Below are 13,139 nucleotides of genomic sequence, written 5' to 3'. Positions count from 1 at the left end.
CCACATCTTCTTTATCCACTCATCTGTCAGTGGACACTTAGGTTGCTTCCATGTCCTGGCTATTGTAAATAGTGCTTCGATGAATATTGTGGTACATGACTCTTTTTGAATTATGGTTTTCTCAGGGTATATACCCAGTAGTGGGATTGCTGGGTCATATGGTAGTTCTATTTTTAGTTTAAGGAACCTCCATACTGTTCTCCGTAGTGGCTGTATCAATTTACATTCCCACCAACAGTGCAAGAGTGTTCCCTTTCCTCCACACCCTCTCCAGCATTTATTGTTTCTAGATTTTTTGATGATGGCCATTCTGACCGGTGTGAGATGATATCTCACTGTAGTTTTTTTTTTTTTTTTTAAGAAATTCACGTTCTTTTTTTTATTTATTTATTTATTTATTTATGACTGTGTTGAGTCTTCGTTTCTGTGCGAGGGCTTTCTCTAGTTGCGGCAAGTGGGGACCACTCTTCATCGCGGTGCGCGGGCCTCTCACCATCGCGGCCTCTCTTGTTGCGGAGCACAGGCTCCAGACGCGCAGGCTCAGTAATTGTGGCTCACGGGCCCAGTTGCTCCGTGGCATGTGGGATCTTCCCAGACCAGGGCTCGAACCCGTGTCCCCTGCATTGGCAGGCAGATTCTCAACCACTGTGCCACCAGGGAAGCCCCCACTGTAGTTTTGATTTGCATTTCTCTAATGATTAGTGATGTTGAGCATCCTTTCATGTGTTTGTTGGCAATCTGTATATCTTCTTTGGAGAAATGTCTATTTAGGTCTTCTGCCCATTTTCGGATTGGGTTGTTCGTTTTTTGATATTGAGCTGCATGAGCTGCTTGTCTATTTTGGAGATTAATCCTTTGTCAGTTGCTTCATTGCAAATATTTTCTCCCATTCTGAGGGTTGTCTTTTCCTCTTGTTTATGGTTTCCTTTGCTATGCAAAAGCTTTTAAGTTTCATTAGATCCCATTTGTTTACTTTTGTTGTTTTAAAAGCTTCCAAGTATCACACTTTTCACTCTTGTGTTCAGGCCGACCTGTGTCACATTGAGCTGAGTGCTGAAGATGAGAGATGAACATGACAGGACGTCTGACATCTCCAGAGACTTTGGACTAGAGGCCAGGTCCCCTGCCTTTCAGCTCGAGTCACCCCCCCCACCACCAAGTGGGGGCAAAACGGGCATTCAGTGAACATTCATTCATTTATTTAGCAAATGTTTATTGAGCGCTTACTACGAGCCAGGCAGGCAGGATGAGAGGTGCCGATGATATGGCAGGAACCCAGACGTGCACAGAGTTCCCACGGCTCCAGGGGCGCCGGGCGAGCCTCGGCCTGGCCCGGCAGCTCTTCCGCCAGGGCTCGGGAAGGGAGCAGAGGATTGAGGTGGGGGGACAGGAGAGTGGAGGCCGCGGAAAGGGGCGGCGAAGGAACGAAAGCCCGAGGACAGAGGCTGGCGTGGCTTCTGGCCCAGCGACCCCTCCGTCTCCAAACCCAGACGCGACACACACGTGCCGCAGCCGCTTCGGTGACCTCTACGCCACTGGGGCCGCCCAGCACAGCAGCGTCTAGGCGCGCGCCGACCTCCGAGGGAAGGAGAGCTTAGCAAGCCAAGACCGTCCGGGAGGAAGGCGGCTGGACGGTGCGTGCGCGGCCGGAGAGGGTGGCGCACGATCGGAGGCTCTCTTAGAAGGAGAGGGGAGAACTGCCCCGCTCGCCACCCAAACTCCGGAGCCTGGATTCCGATCCCAGGCCTGCTGCTTACCTGTTACGCGACCTTGAGCAAGTCCCTGAACCTTCCCAGGACTCAGTTACAGCATCGGTTATATGGGTTTCCTATAACCTCAGGGTTGGTGCGAGGAGTAAGGGAGAATGCAAGGAAAGCTTCTTAAGCGTGATGCCCGGCACGGAGGAAACGCTCCCGGAGCGGAGGTGGTAATTACCCGCTGCTCACACCTGGCCGTGTGCCCCGGCCTTCTCGGGGCCCGGGCGCCCGCTGCCCTCTTGCAAGGCACAGTGACTAGCCTATTAGGGCGCGCCCTGACTCGATAGATGTATTGGCTTGTTTGGGGCGGGGCTTGGAAAGAGGCGAGGGGAAGAAGGAGGTGGTGGACGGCGAAGAAAGGGAAGACGCGAGGGCCAGGCGGCGAGCTAGGTGGGGCGGGGAAGGAGCCGGGCGTGTTCTGGGCCCGGGCGCAGCGCGCACCCCAAGCCCGCGGCGGCGGGGGCGGGGGCGGCGCGCGGCGGCCAATGGCGCGCGGCGCTGCGGCGGGGGCGGGGCAGGAACCCCCGGCCGCTGACAGCCAAACTCGCCAACTCCGCCCTCCCGCGGGATCCCGGAGCCCTAGACTGCACCCGGGCCCAGGCCGCCCGAGCCGCGCGGCGAGCGAACATGGCAGCAGAATGAGAAGGCTGGCCCCAGGTCGTGGCCGCCGCCGCCGCCGCCGCCGCGCTGCAGCTCCAGACCCACGCCCGGCGCCCTCCGAGCCTCCAGCTTAGCCGGCCTCCTGCTGGCCGCCGGTGCACTTCATTCGGAGCGGCGGGCGGGGAGGAAGGGGACCCCCGCAGCCCGGCCGGTCCGGGTTCTGGCAGTGTGTCGAGGCTCCTGCGTGCGACTCGCAGGCTGCGGAAACGACGCGGGGGAGAGCCGGTCCCGGCTGCGGCGGCGCGGGCGCGGGGATGAGCCGGCCATGGAGCGACCTCGGCGGGGCGCACGCAGCCGGCCCGCGCTGCGGCGGGGACGCCGCCTGAGCCCGGGCTCCGCGGGGCTTCGGGGCCTCGGGCGCTCCGGGGGGGTCCCTGCCGCCGCCTCCAGGAAGGACGGGAGCCCCGCGTGGCGGACACTGCAGCAGTCACCGTACTGAGGCGCCCGAGCCTGCTCCGCCTGCGGCTCGGTGCGCTCTGGGCACCCGGACGCCTGGCCCGGTGCACGGCGGCTGGCGCACCGCGGCGAGCCGGCTGCGGGACTGGCTAGAGGGCTGTGCGTGCGCGTGTTCGACCGGAGATCCGAGCTAAAAGCAGAACCAGGCGGGCCGGAGCAGCCATGCTTCCCGGGGTGGGCGTGTTCGGCACCAGCCTCACGGCCCGTGTCATCATCCCGCTGCTGAAAGACGAGGGCTTCGCGGTGAAGGCGCTCTGGGGCCGCACGCCGGAGGAAGCGGAGGAGCTGGCCAAGGAGATGAGCGTCCCCTTCTACACCAGCCGCATTGACGAGGTGTTGCTGCATCAGGACGTGGACTTGGTGTGCATCAACCTGCCGCCGCCCCTCACCAGGCAGATTGCAGTCAAGACCCTGGGTGAGCGACCCCTCCCCCTCCCCCACCCCATCCCCAGCCTCGCTCCTTTCATCCCCTGCTGCTTTTCTCCTCTCGCCCTCTCTTCATCCCGGAAGCTTACATGGCATCTACGCCGACCCGGGCACCTGAGATCCCACATCCCACTCGGAGCTTCCTCCTTCCTCATCCCTGGCCTTCCCCACACCTACGCTTCCCCACCACCTGGGCGCGCTTTCACACGCGCGTGGCGCCCAGGCTGCAGGAGGCGGCGTGTGTTCCGGGGAAGTCGACCAGGCTGAGGAAATTCTTAAGATTGGGGACGGGCTGCTCTGAGGGAGACAAAACTAAGTCGCCGGCTGAGTGTGCAGTGCCCGAGTGTGTGCGTGCGTGCGTGCGCGCCTGCGAGAGGCGAGTGCGCGCCCAGGAACGCCGGAATAAAGGGCCCACACGTGTCTCGGGTTTTCCTGGGGGCGATCGACTGCCTGACCGTCAGCAGCTGTGGCGCCCTGCTAGGATAGTTTCTTTCTTCCTGCTGGGAGTTAGTTTAGTGGGAGATTATAGAGATGTGACAACTAGCTGGAATTATTTCCTCTTCGCTGAAAGCAAGGATGGTGAGAGTGGTTGGATGGGGGCGGGGGATCTATTAGGACGTCTTCGTGGCGGGGGGGATGGTGGTCATAGGATAGTAAAGACTAATTTGATAAAAGCAGAGGGAGTTAACTTTCGAGTGCGGCAGCCCAAGAATTGTCTTCCGCGCAGATTTGGAGTATGATCTTAGAATTTTAGGGGATGAGAGCAGTAGTTCCAGAGGCACGGAGGCTTTGTATGGGGAAAGGCCCCATGCTGCCAGTTTCACGTGGAAGCATGCAATAGTCCCACCTTAATTCCCCGCAGGAATAGTTCCTAGGCCTGGTGACAGGCCGGTTGGGGGTGAGCTTACCAGCCTTCACCGTCGGGTTCCCCCACCTAACCCGGGCCGACTGGACCATCTCAGAGCAGAGTATCAGAGTCCCTGCCGTGCCCAGAGGAAGAAGTGCATGTTTTGTCCATCAGCGGTCCTCACACGAACCAGGAAGGCTGCTCACTCCTTAGGTCCCCAGAAAATGTTATTGCCCACCCTTGGAAGTTGGAATTTTTTGTTGGCCAGGAAAGAGACAAAGCTTAGAAGGCAAAAGAGTTAGAAGGCAAGAACTGGGAAGGAACAGAAACCTAGGGTAATTTATGCAATCTTGGAAAGGATGTTTTATTTTTAAAAACAGGCATGGATTTAGGGTAGGTGACATGTACGTATATTTTAATTCTATCTTCCGAGAACTATGACCAGGATGTTGAACTCTTTCTCCCTAGAAAACCACTTGCATCAGGCCATTTTGTTGTTGACTCGGATGGGACATCCGACAGATTCCTAAGGAGACCGTCCAAGGCTGTCCGTTTTCATGTTAATTTTATTAAGCTTCTGACCTTTGTTGCCTGTTTTCTTTGGCCTTGAATGGAATGTCATTAGGTTCTGGCCAATATTTCTTTTCTGTTTGATCGAATATATACGTTCGGTAGCTTACCTCTGTGCTCACAGTGGATCTGTGCATATTCAGTAGATGATCACCATCTTATAGCATAAATCTATGAGGGCAACTCATGTAAGACGGGTCCGTCTTGAGCCCGGTCTCTGCTAGAGGGCTTACGACCTATCACATCAGAAAGACCTGGTTGTCACATTCCCCCCCAACCCCAGCACAGCCCTCCAGGTCAGACCCGCAGAGCAGCCCTAGAACATGTCTCCTGGAGGGTGGCAATTTGGGAAACAGGGATGTTCCTGTTTTCTGACCATCTCTGGTACTTTAACCATGAAAGCATTTGGGGGCTCTGGCTTTGGGGGAAGTGGCACAAATTATACCTTTCTAGATACTTCTTCTGTTCTTGTTTTCAGAAACCCCTATGAGTTTTTTTTTCCTTGACAAGACTGAGGTGGGTTACCTTTTCAAAACCAAGTGTCAGAGACGTAAGAAATAGCCTTGGTTTAATCATCATGACTGAGGAATAGGGGTTTGTTCATATTTTCATGCTAAGTCTTGGGCTTTGTAATTTTTTTTAAATTCCTGATTTCACAGGTAATCAGACTACCTGATTCTGAGGTAGTCTCTGCTTGTAGGAAATGTGGAGGCTTTGGATTTAGATGTGGCTGGACCGTAGGCTGTTCCAGGCTTCATCTTCAGTGGAAAATCCCCAAACATGGCTCTTCTTCCCATTGTACCTGCAAGTACCCGGTGGGGCGGTCATCTTGGTGTGCTGTGCTGTCACAGTTAGAGGTTCAACACATACGACACAGGAAGTGAAAAACCCCAAACAGTTATTGGGCCGGTCTGGCCGTTGGAGGTTTGTAGATATTAGTGGTTGCCTGGAATTGAAACAAGCCAACCTTGATTAGTCCTGGCCTCATCGTCTTGTCCTTCTTTGGGTTGCTTGCCCAGCAGTGGTGAGAGATCTGTGGCCCTGGATCCATACTGGTCATGGGCCTGTCGAGGTGAGGGGCTGTGACCAGTATGGAGGCATAAAACTTGCAGTCAATTGAATCACAACACCCTCCTTTGATTTCTAAAAATTTCCTTGAAATCCCTTTCTAAGCGAACTAGGCATTTCTCTGTTGGAGAGACTTTTCTGCAATGTATAATTTCTACAGCATCCAGGGCTGCCTCTTGTTATGTACCGACTGTGTGCAACGTGGTAAGTGCTCTATATGAAATGTTTCATTTCTTTTTTTTTTTTTTAATAAATTTATTTATTTATTTATTTTTGCTGTGTTGGGTCTTCGTTTCTGTGCGAGGGCTTTCTCTAGTTGCAGCGAGCGGGGGCCACTCTTCATCGCGGTGCATGGGCCTCTCACTATCGCGGCCTCTCTTGTTGCGGAGCACAGGCTCCAGACGCGCAGGCTCAGTAGTTGTGGCTCACGGGCCCAGCCGCTCCGCGGCATGTGGGATCTTCCCAGACCAGGGCTCGAACCCGTGTCCCCTGCATTGGCAGGCAGATTCTCTACCACTGCGCCACCAGGGAAGCCCAAATGTTTCATTTCTTGACTAAAATAATCCTCTAAGGTAGCTGTTTGCCCCATCTTACAGATGAGGCTGGAGTTGAATTGCTCAAGGACATGTGTCTCCCCCCAAGTCATTGCTTCCTCCCCCATCCCCTAAACTTGCTCCTTTGCCTCACTTCCTTCTCTCAGAGAGTGGCAGCCCAGGTGAGATGGTTGGAGGGATCCTTTGTTGTGTGTCTACCCCACTCATGGAATCAGTTCCCAAATCTGGTTGATGCCAACCCCTCATCCCTCTTGTATCTGTTCCCTCTTCTGCATCATTGCTTCCTCCGTAGAAGGAGCTAGGCCCTGACCGTATCTGAAATAGGCTTCAGTCTGCCCCTCGCCACCCTTGCCTCTATCCACCTTCCACTCTGCTGCCAGAATTACTTTGAAGAACTGCAAACCTGATCACATTACTGCTCCCCCATTTCATCACTTCTAGGAAAAGCCCCAGCTTCTCGGCATGACCGGCAAGACCTGGCCTCTGACGAGCCTGCCCAGCCTCATGTCCTGCTGGTGGTTCTGGAACCCCACGCACTTCAGCTAAACCAAACTGCAGGTGTTTCCTGGAAAGACCCTTGTTCCTCCATGTGTCCATGCCTCTGTCAGGAGTACCCTTCTGCCTCGTGTGTGTGATGGATGCCTGTTCACCCAGCCTCAGCCCCAGGGGTACCTCCTCCCGGAATCCTTCCCCTTCCTCAATCCCGCCCCCCCCCCATACCCATCTGTGGTCTCAGCACTGCGTGCCTCCATCTTTTCTTGCACTTACTTTAATGCATTTGCTTAAAAAGTAGATTTTATTTAGTTATTATAAATAGGTTATAGATTCACGTGGTACAAGTTTCAAGTGCTCGTTATTTTTCTTGAAATAGTACACAGTGAAGAGGAAGTGTTCCCCAGCCCCATCCTTCAACTGGAGGCAATCACGGTTATAAGTTTTTTTGTCTCCTTTTGATGACTTTTCTAAGTATGGACTGGTGAATATGTGTGTTGAGAATTTGAAAAATATTTTTCACACAATTAGGAACATCTTATACTTACTGTTATATACTTTGCTTTCATCATGCAACAATATGATCTTGAAAATTTGTGTATATATACACATAGATGTATATTCAAAACTCAGAATGTAGAAGTATCCTTGCTCCTATTTTTGGCTGCGTAGTATTTCACTGTATGGGATAAACCAAAATTTACTTAAACAGTTCCCTATTATTCAACATTTAGGTTGTTTCCAACCTTTTGTTTTTGTTTTATTTTATTTTTTTATACAGCAGGTTCTTATTAGTTATCTATTTTATACATATTAGTGTATATATGTCAATCCCCATCTCCCAGTTCATCCCACCACGTCCCCTCCCCCTTTCCCCGCTTGGTGTCCATACATTTGTTCTCTACATCTGTGTCTCTATTTCTGCCTTGCAAACCGGTTCATCTGTACCATTTTTCTAGATTCCACATATATGCGTTAATATACGGTATTTGTTTCTCTCTTTCTGACTTACTTCACTCTGTATGACAGCCTCTAGGTCCATCCACATCTCTACAAATGACCTGATTTTGTTCCTTTTTATGGCTGAGTAATATTCCATTGTATATATGTACCACAACTTCTTTATCCATTCGTCTGTCGATGGGCATTTAGGTTGCTTCCATGACCTGGCTATTGTAAATAGTGCTGCAATGAACATTGGGGTGCATGTGTCTTTTTGAATTATGGTTTTCTCTGGGTATATGCCCAGTAGTGGGATTGCTGAGTCATATGGTAATTCTGTTTTTAGTTTTTTAAGGAACCTCCAGACTGTTCTCCATAGGGGCTGTATCAATTTACATTCCCACCAACAGCGCAAGAGGGTTCCCTTTTCTCCACGCCCTCTCCAGCATTTATTGTTTGTAGATTTTCTGATGATGGCCATTCTAACCGTGTGAGGTGATACCTCATTGTAATTTTGATATGCATTTCTCTAATAATTACTGATGTTGAGCAGTTTTTCATTTGCCTCTTGGCCATCTGTATGTCTTCTTTGAAGAAATGTCTATTTAGGTCTTCTGCCCATTTTTTGACTGGGTTGTTTGTTTTTTTTAATATTGAGCTGCATGAGCTGTTTATATATTTTGGAGATTAATCCTTTGTCCGTTGATTCGTTTGCACATATTTTCTCCTGTTTCCAACCTTTTGCTTATACAAACTTGTAATGAGTAATCGAGAGCAGATGTCATTTTGCACACACGCCCGTGTGCTCGTAGAATGACTACGTGAATTCTTTATCACAGTTGGTGATAATCTCTTTCATTTGTTTGCTTGTTCTTCTCTTTGTTATTTGTCTCCCCAGTTAGAATGTAAGTTCTTTGAGGGGGTAGAGCCTTTGTCTGCTTGGCTCACCCAGTTGCCTTTTCTCTCCTAGACAGTGCCAGGCACTGAGTCACCTCATAGGCACACTATAAATATTTCTTTTTTTTTTTTAATAAATATATTTATTTTATTTTTGGCTGCATTGGGTCTTCGTTGCTGCACGTGGGCTTTCTCTAGTTGCGGCGAGCGGGGGCTACTCTTCATTGCGGTGCGCAGGCTTCTCATTGCGGTGGCTTCTTGTTGTGGAGCATGGTCTCTAGGCGCACGGGCTTCAGTAGTTGTGGCATGTGGGCTCAGTAGTTGTGGCTCGTGGGCTCTAGAGCACGGGCTCAGTAGTTGTGGCACACGGGCTTAGTTGCTCCGCGGCATGTGGGATCTTCCCGGACCAGGGCTCGAACCCGTGTCCCCTGCATTGGCAGGCAGATTCTTAACCACTGTGCCACCAGGGAAGCCTTATAAATATTTCTTGAATGCCAAGTGAATGCTTTTCATAGAATGAATGAATGCTTGGCTTATCAAGAGGATGTGTCAATCAATACAGAACATTTTTGTCCTGCATGCAATAGCACGGTACCTCTCAAACTTTAATTTGCGGTTGCATTACCTGGGGATCTTGTCAAAATGCAGATTCCAGGGTGGGACCTGAGATTCAGAATTTCCATCCAGCTCCCAGGTGGTTTAGATGCTGCCGCAGCCAGACACAGAGGCGTGATGGCTCTCTGCCTTTGGGAAAAGAAGACATCCACGGCCTTGAGTCGTTCACCTGGCAGGGGAGCTGTGTTAAAATACCTGTTGCCTTTGTGTGTCATGTGGCGACATCTGTTTTCATGGTCCCTGCCCTGGTTTTTGGAGATAGTAGTGCAGGCTCCCTTGGGAAAGTCTCTCTGGGGGATGGATGGCGCTTTGGGGATAGTGAATAAGGCTGCAGAGTTTCAGTGAGCCTTGACCTTGCTGCACACTGATCTTGCCCCAACTTGTTTGGCATCATTAGCTGCAGACCGGGAGCGCTATGTCCTTTTCTGCCCTACTTCACAGTGTCAGCAAATTGCTCAAGGTTGAGGAGGACTGCTGGGACAGGCCTGAGAGAGTGGGAAGGAAACGGGGCCGCACTGGTCATGGTTGCCACACTAGCAGAGATAGGGCTGCAGATAACGAAATGGTGTATTTGGACTTGACAGTCACCATCTGAAACTCCAGCAAACCCTGCATTTCCTGTTCTTCCTTCAAGTCTGTTCTCGATCTATGCCTGTCTGAAGACTGTAGTAAATGTGATTGCATTTTTCTCCGAGTTTCCGCCCCTGAACGTGGAGAGAAATGATTTCGGTCTACTGATTTCGTTTAGAGTTCAGGAAGCTCTGGGGCATTATGTAAATGAAAGAAATGTCTCTATTTACTGTTAGGAAAAGTCAAGCATCACCAGCCTCATTTTATCTAATTGAAATTAGGCTCGGGTGAGTGATTATTTTGTTGATGGTATCTGGTTTTGCAAACGTACAATTCTGCAGAAGTTTATATTGGAGAAGGGAGAAGCCAAATGAAGAAGTTGGACATTTTGATACCTGAAACTGGGAAAGAACAACAAAAAAAGGGAAAGTAAATAGCATGGTTTAAGGGTTTCATTGAGAAAGTAATGTACAGGCAATTAGTTCTATATTTTGATTCAGGGAAATCATGGTCCAGCAAAGACAATCATGATTTAAGATGTGGTGATACACAAAACTAACTGGGAAAATTCGGCAGTTTACAACTGTATGGCTTTGGGAGAGGTAATGTCCTTCCTGAGCCTCATTTTTTTTCATCAATAAAATGGAGCTAAAGATACTATCATATAGAGTTGATATGACAGTTAAAATGAGGGGGATAGATAAAGACCTAGTCCATGGCCCCCCTTTAGTTGTCTGCATAGACTCAATAAATGTTAGTTCTGCTTCTTCCCACTGTGGTCAGTTATTTAGCCTATTCCAAATGGTGCTTCTGAAGATTTATTTTCCCTCATTTTTCTGATGAGACGATTCCTTTCTGCTAGACTTAGAAAATACAGTTAAAAGTTTTTTTATTTTAAAAAGGGAATATGCATAAGCCAAGCTTCAGGTGCTGTCTTGGCTGAAAATCTAGTACTTGCCTCCCAGATACGTGATCTAGAAAGTGCTGATGGTGTTACCAGGAACTCACCGTCCTCCTGTGAAGCTTTATCATCACCGTGGGAAGGATGCAGGGCTGTCTCATGGAACTCGGGGCCGGGATGTAGCTGGGTCTCAGTAGTACCTGGAAACCATGAGCTCCTGGAATTTTACCATTTTGCGTTCTGCTCCTCTCCATGTGTCGCCCTCGTCACCCGTCCCTCTTCAGAGCAACCTCCTCTGCTTCCTGGGCTCGTGTGACGGGCAGAACACTGTCCGCATGTAGCTCCCAGACAGAAATGTTACTGGTTCAGCCACCTGAAAAGTGCAGTCCTCGCTTTGCTTCCCCCCACCAGGTGTCCCTGCTTGTGCCTGATGCTGTCTGCCGGCTCAGTCTTTTTGGAGATTCTCTCGCAAGGTGGGGGACCACTCTCCTGGAGGGCAGTGGGGGTGGAGGAATTGAGTGGTCATTCTGAGCTGGGCCACGCTCCACAAAGGTGCTGATTATGAGAACATAGACTTGGGTGAAGACTTTACAGATGTGGACATTTCTTGATTAGGTAGGTTCTTTGTCTACTTTGTGAAATACACATTTGGCATTTTGCTGCTCTTCTAATGACTGTAGTAAAACAGCAGAGAGAAAAATATATGTCATGATGAGATGATGCCAACCTTGTTAGGATTATTAAATTTAGGGTGTGCATATGTTGCAAGTCGGTGATGGGAGAGCAGATAAACGTGACCGACTCCATGGAGTTTAATGGTCGTCTGTAGGTTTGCAAGCCTTATTGAGTGCCATCTCCTGTGTGGCATGTGCCAGCAGAGGACCACCAGGAGACAGAGACCCTTTGAGTTCAAGTATTAGCTTAGGACCTCTAAGGAGCCAGGAAAGACTGAGGTCCCGGAGGAAGAAGGATTTCTGCTTTCAGGCTGTTTTCCTGCTGGAAACTGCCACGTCAGCTCTTCCCGGGTCTCCAGCCTGCTGGCCTGTCCTGCAAATTGCCAGTCCCCATCATGGCATGAGCCCCATCATGGCATGAGCCAATTCCTTAAAAATAAACCCCACCCCCCCTCTCTATGTATACCTATCCTATTGGTTCTGTTTCTCTGGAGAATCCTGACGAGTACAGATTTTGGCTGGATCAAGGCCACCTGGCCAGGCAAGCTGGGCCGTGAGACACCTGGCAGACGTGTCACACAGACGTGGGCTTGGAGAGACTTGCTGGTGGAGAAGCAGCTCTGGGGAGCTCAGCTGATGGGTGTGGGCCCCTAGAAGAGCACTCACTGAACATTGTTCTCTAAGCCAGGAGACCTGGGGGGTGGGGGGTTCTTTTTATTTCAGACTCAAGCTAAAGGGAATGTTGGGAAGAGACTTAGCCACATTCACCGCTGAGAGCCACGCTGACCCCGCGCCCTGATGGTTCTACACCTGTCAGCAGGGCTTTGGGGGAGCTCATCTCTCAGGTTTGGGCCAGTCTGGGATGCCTTGGGGTTTAGACTTTCCTTGAGAATTGTTAATGAGTATGAAAGAACTTGGAAAAATGACTTTACATTAAAATGACATGAATTGTTTTTTAAATTTCCAATTTCCAACTATAATAGCCCTTAGGGTATTGAGATGCTCTTGTAGTTAGCATAATATCCATAAACTGAAACTGTAGTTTTGAAGCCCAAAATTAAGTTGGTTTGCAGCTTTAGCATTGCTTTTTAAAAAACAAAAAAAACAGCTTAATTGAGATATGCTTTATATATCGTAAATTTACCCACTGTAAGTGATTTCATGATTTTTAGTAAACTTATATGATTGTGAAAGTATCACCACAAAAAGTTTTAGAATACTTCCAACATCTCCAAAAGTTTCCTCATGCTTGTTTTTGGCCAATCCCTGTTCTCACTCCTAGCCCCAGGCAACCACTGACCTGCTTTTTGTTTCTAACATTTTGCCTTTCCTAGCAATTTCATATAAATGGAGTCATAGAATATGTAGTCTTTTAAGTCTGGCTTCTTTCACCTAGCATGTTTTCGATGTTCGTCTGTGTTGTTGCATGTATCAGAAGTTTATTCTTTTTTTATTGCCAAGTGATATTCCATTGTATGGCTAGAACACATTTTATTTATCCATTCACCATTCAATGGATATTTGTATTGTTTCCAGTTTTTAGCTATTGTGAATAATGCTGCTGTGAACATTTGCATACAAGTCTTTTGTAGACCCATGTTTTCATTTCTTTGGAACAGATATCTAGGAGTGAAATTGATGGGTTATATAGTACGTATATTTAATTTTTTAAGAAACTGCCAAACTTTTCCAAAGCAGCTGTACCACTTT

General features: G+C 49.5%; 1 protein-coding gene across 1 annotated transcript in view; it reads left to right on the top strand.

The window, feature by feature from the left end:
- Nucleotides 1–2,349: 2,349 nt before the first annotated feature.
- The window catches only part of GFOD1 (glucose-fructose oxidoreductase domain containing 1), a 113,613-nt gene continuing 102,823 nt past the window's right edge, over nt 2,350–13,139 (top strand). Inside the window, exon 1 of the mRNA XM_036868060.1 lies at nt 2,350–3,288. Coding sequence (XP_036723955.1) covers nt 3,036–3,288 — 253 coding nt within the window. The 5' untranslated portion in view covers nt 2,350–3,035. The remainder of the gene's footprint in view (nt 3,289–13,139) is intronic.

This window comes from Balaenoptera musculus, chromosome 11 (genome assembly GCF_009873245.2).
Source record: "Balaenoptera musculus isolate JJ_BM4_2016_0621 chromosome 11, mBalMus1.pri.v3, whole genome shotgun sequence".
Classification (NCBI taxonomy): domain Eukaryota; kingdom Metazoa; phylum Chordata; class Mammalia; order Artiodactyla; family Balaenopteridae; genus Balaenoptera; species Balaenoptera musculus.
The sequence above is the reverse complement of the archived record's forward strand: the minus strand, read 5'-3'. Positions and strand labels throughout refer to the sequence as shown.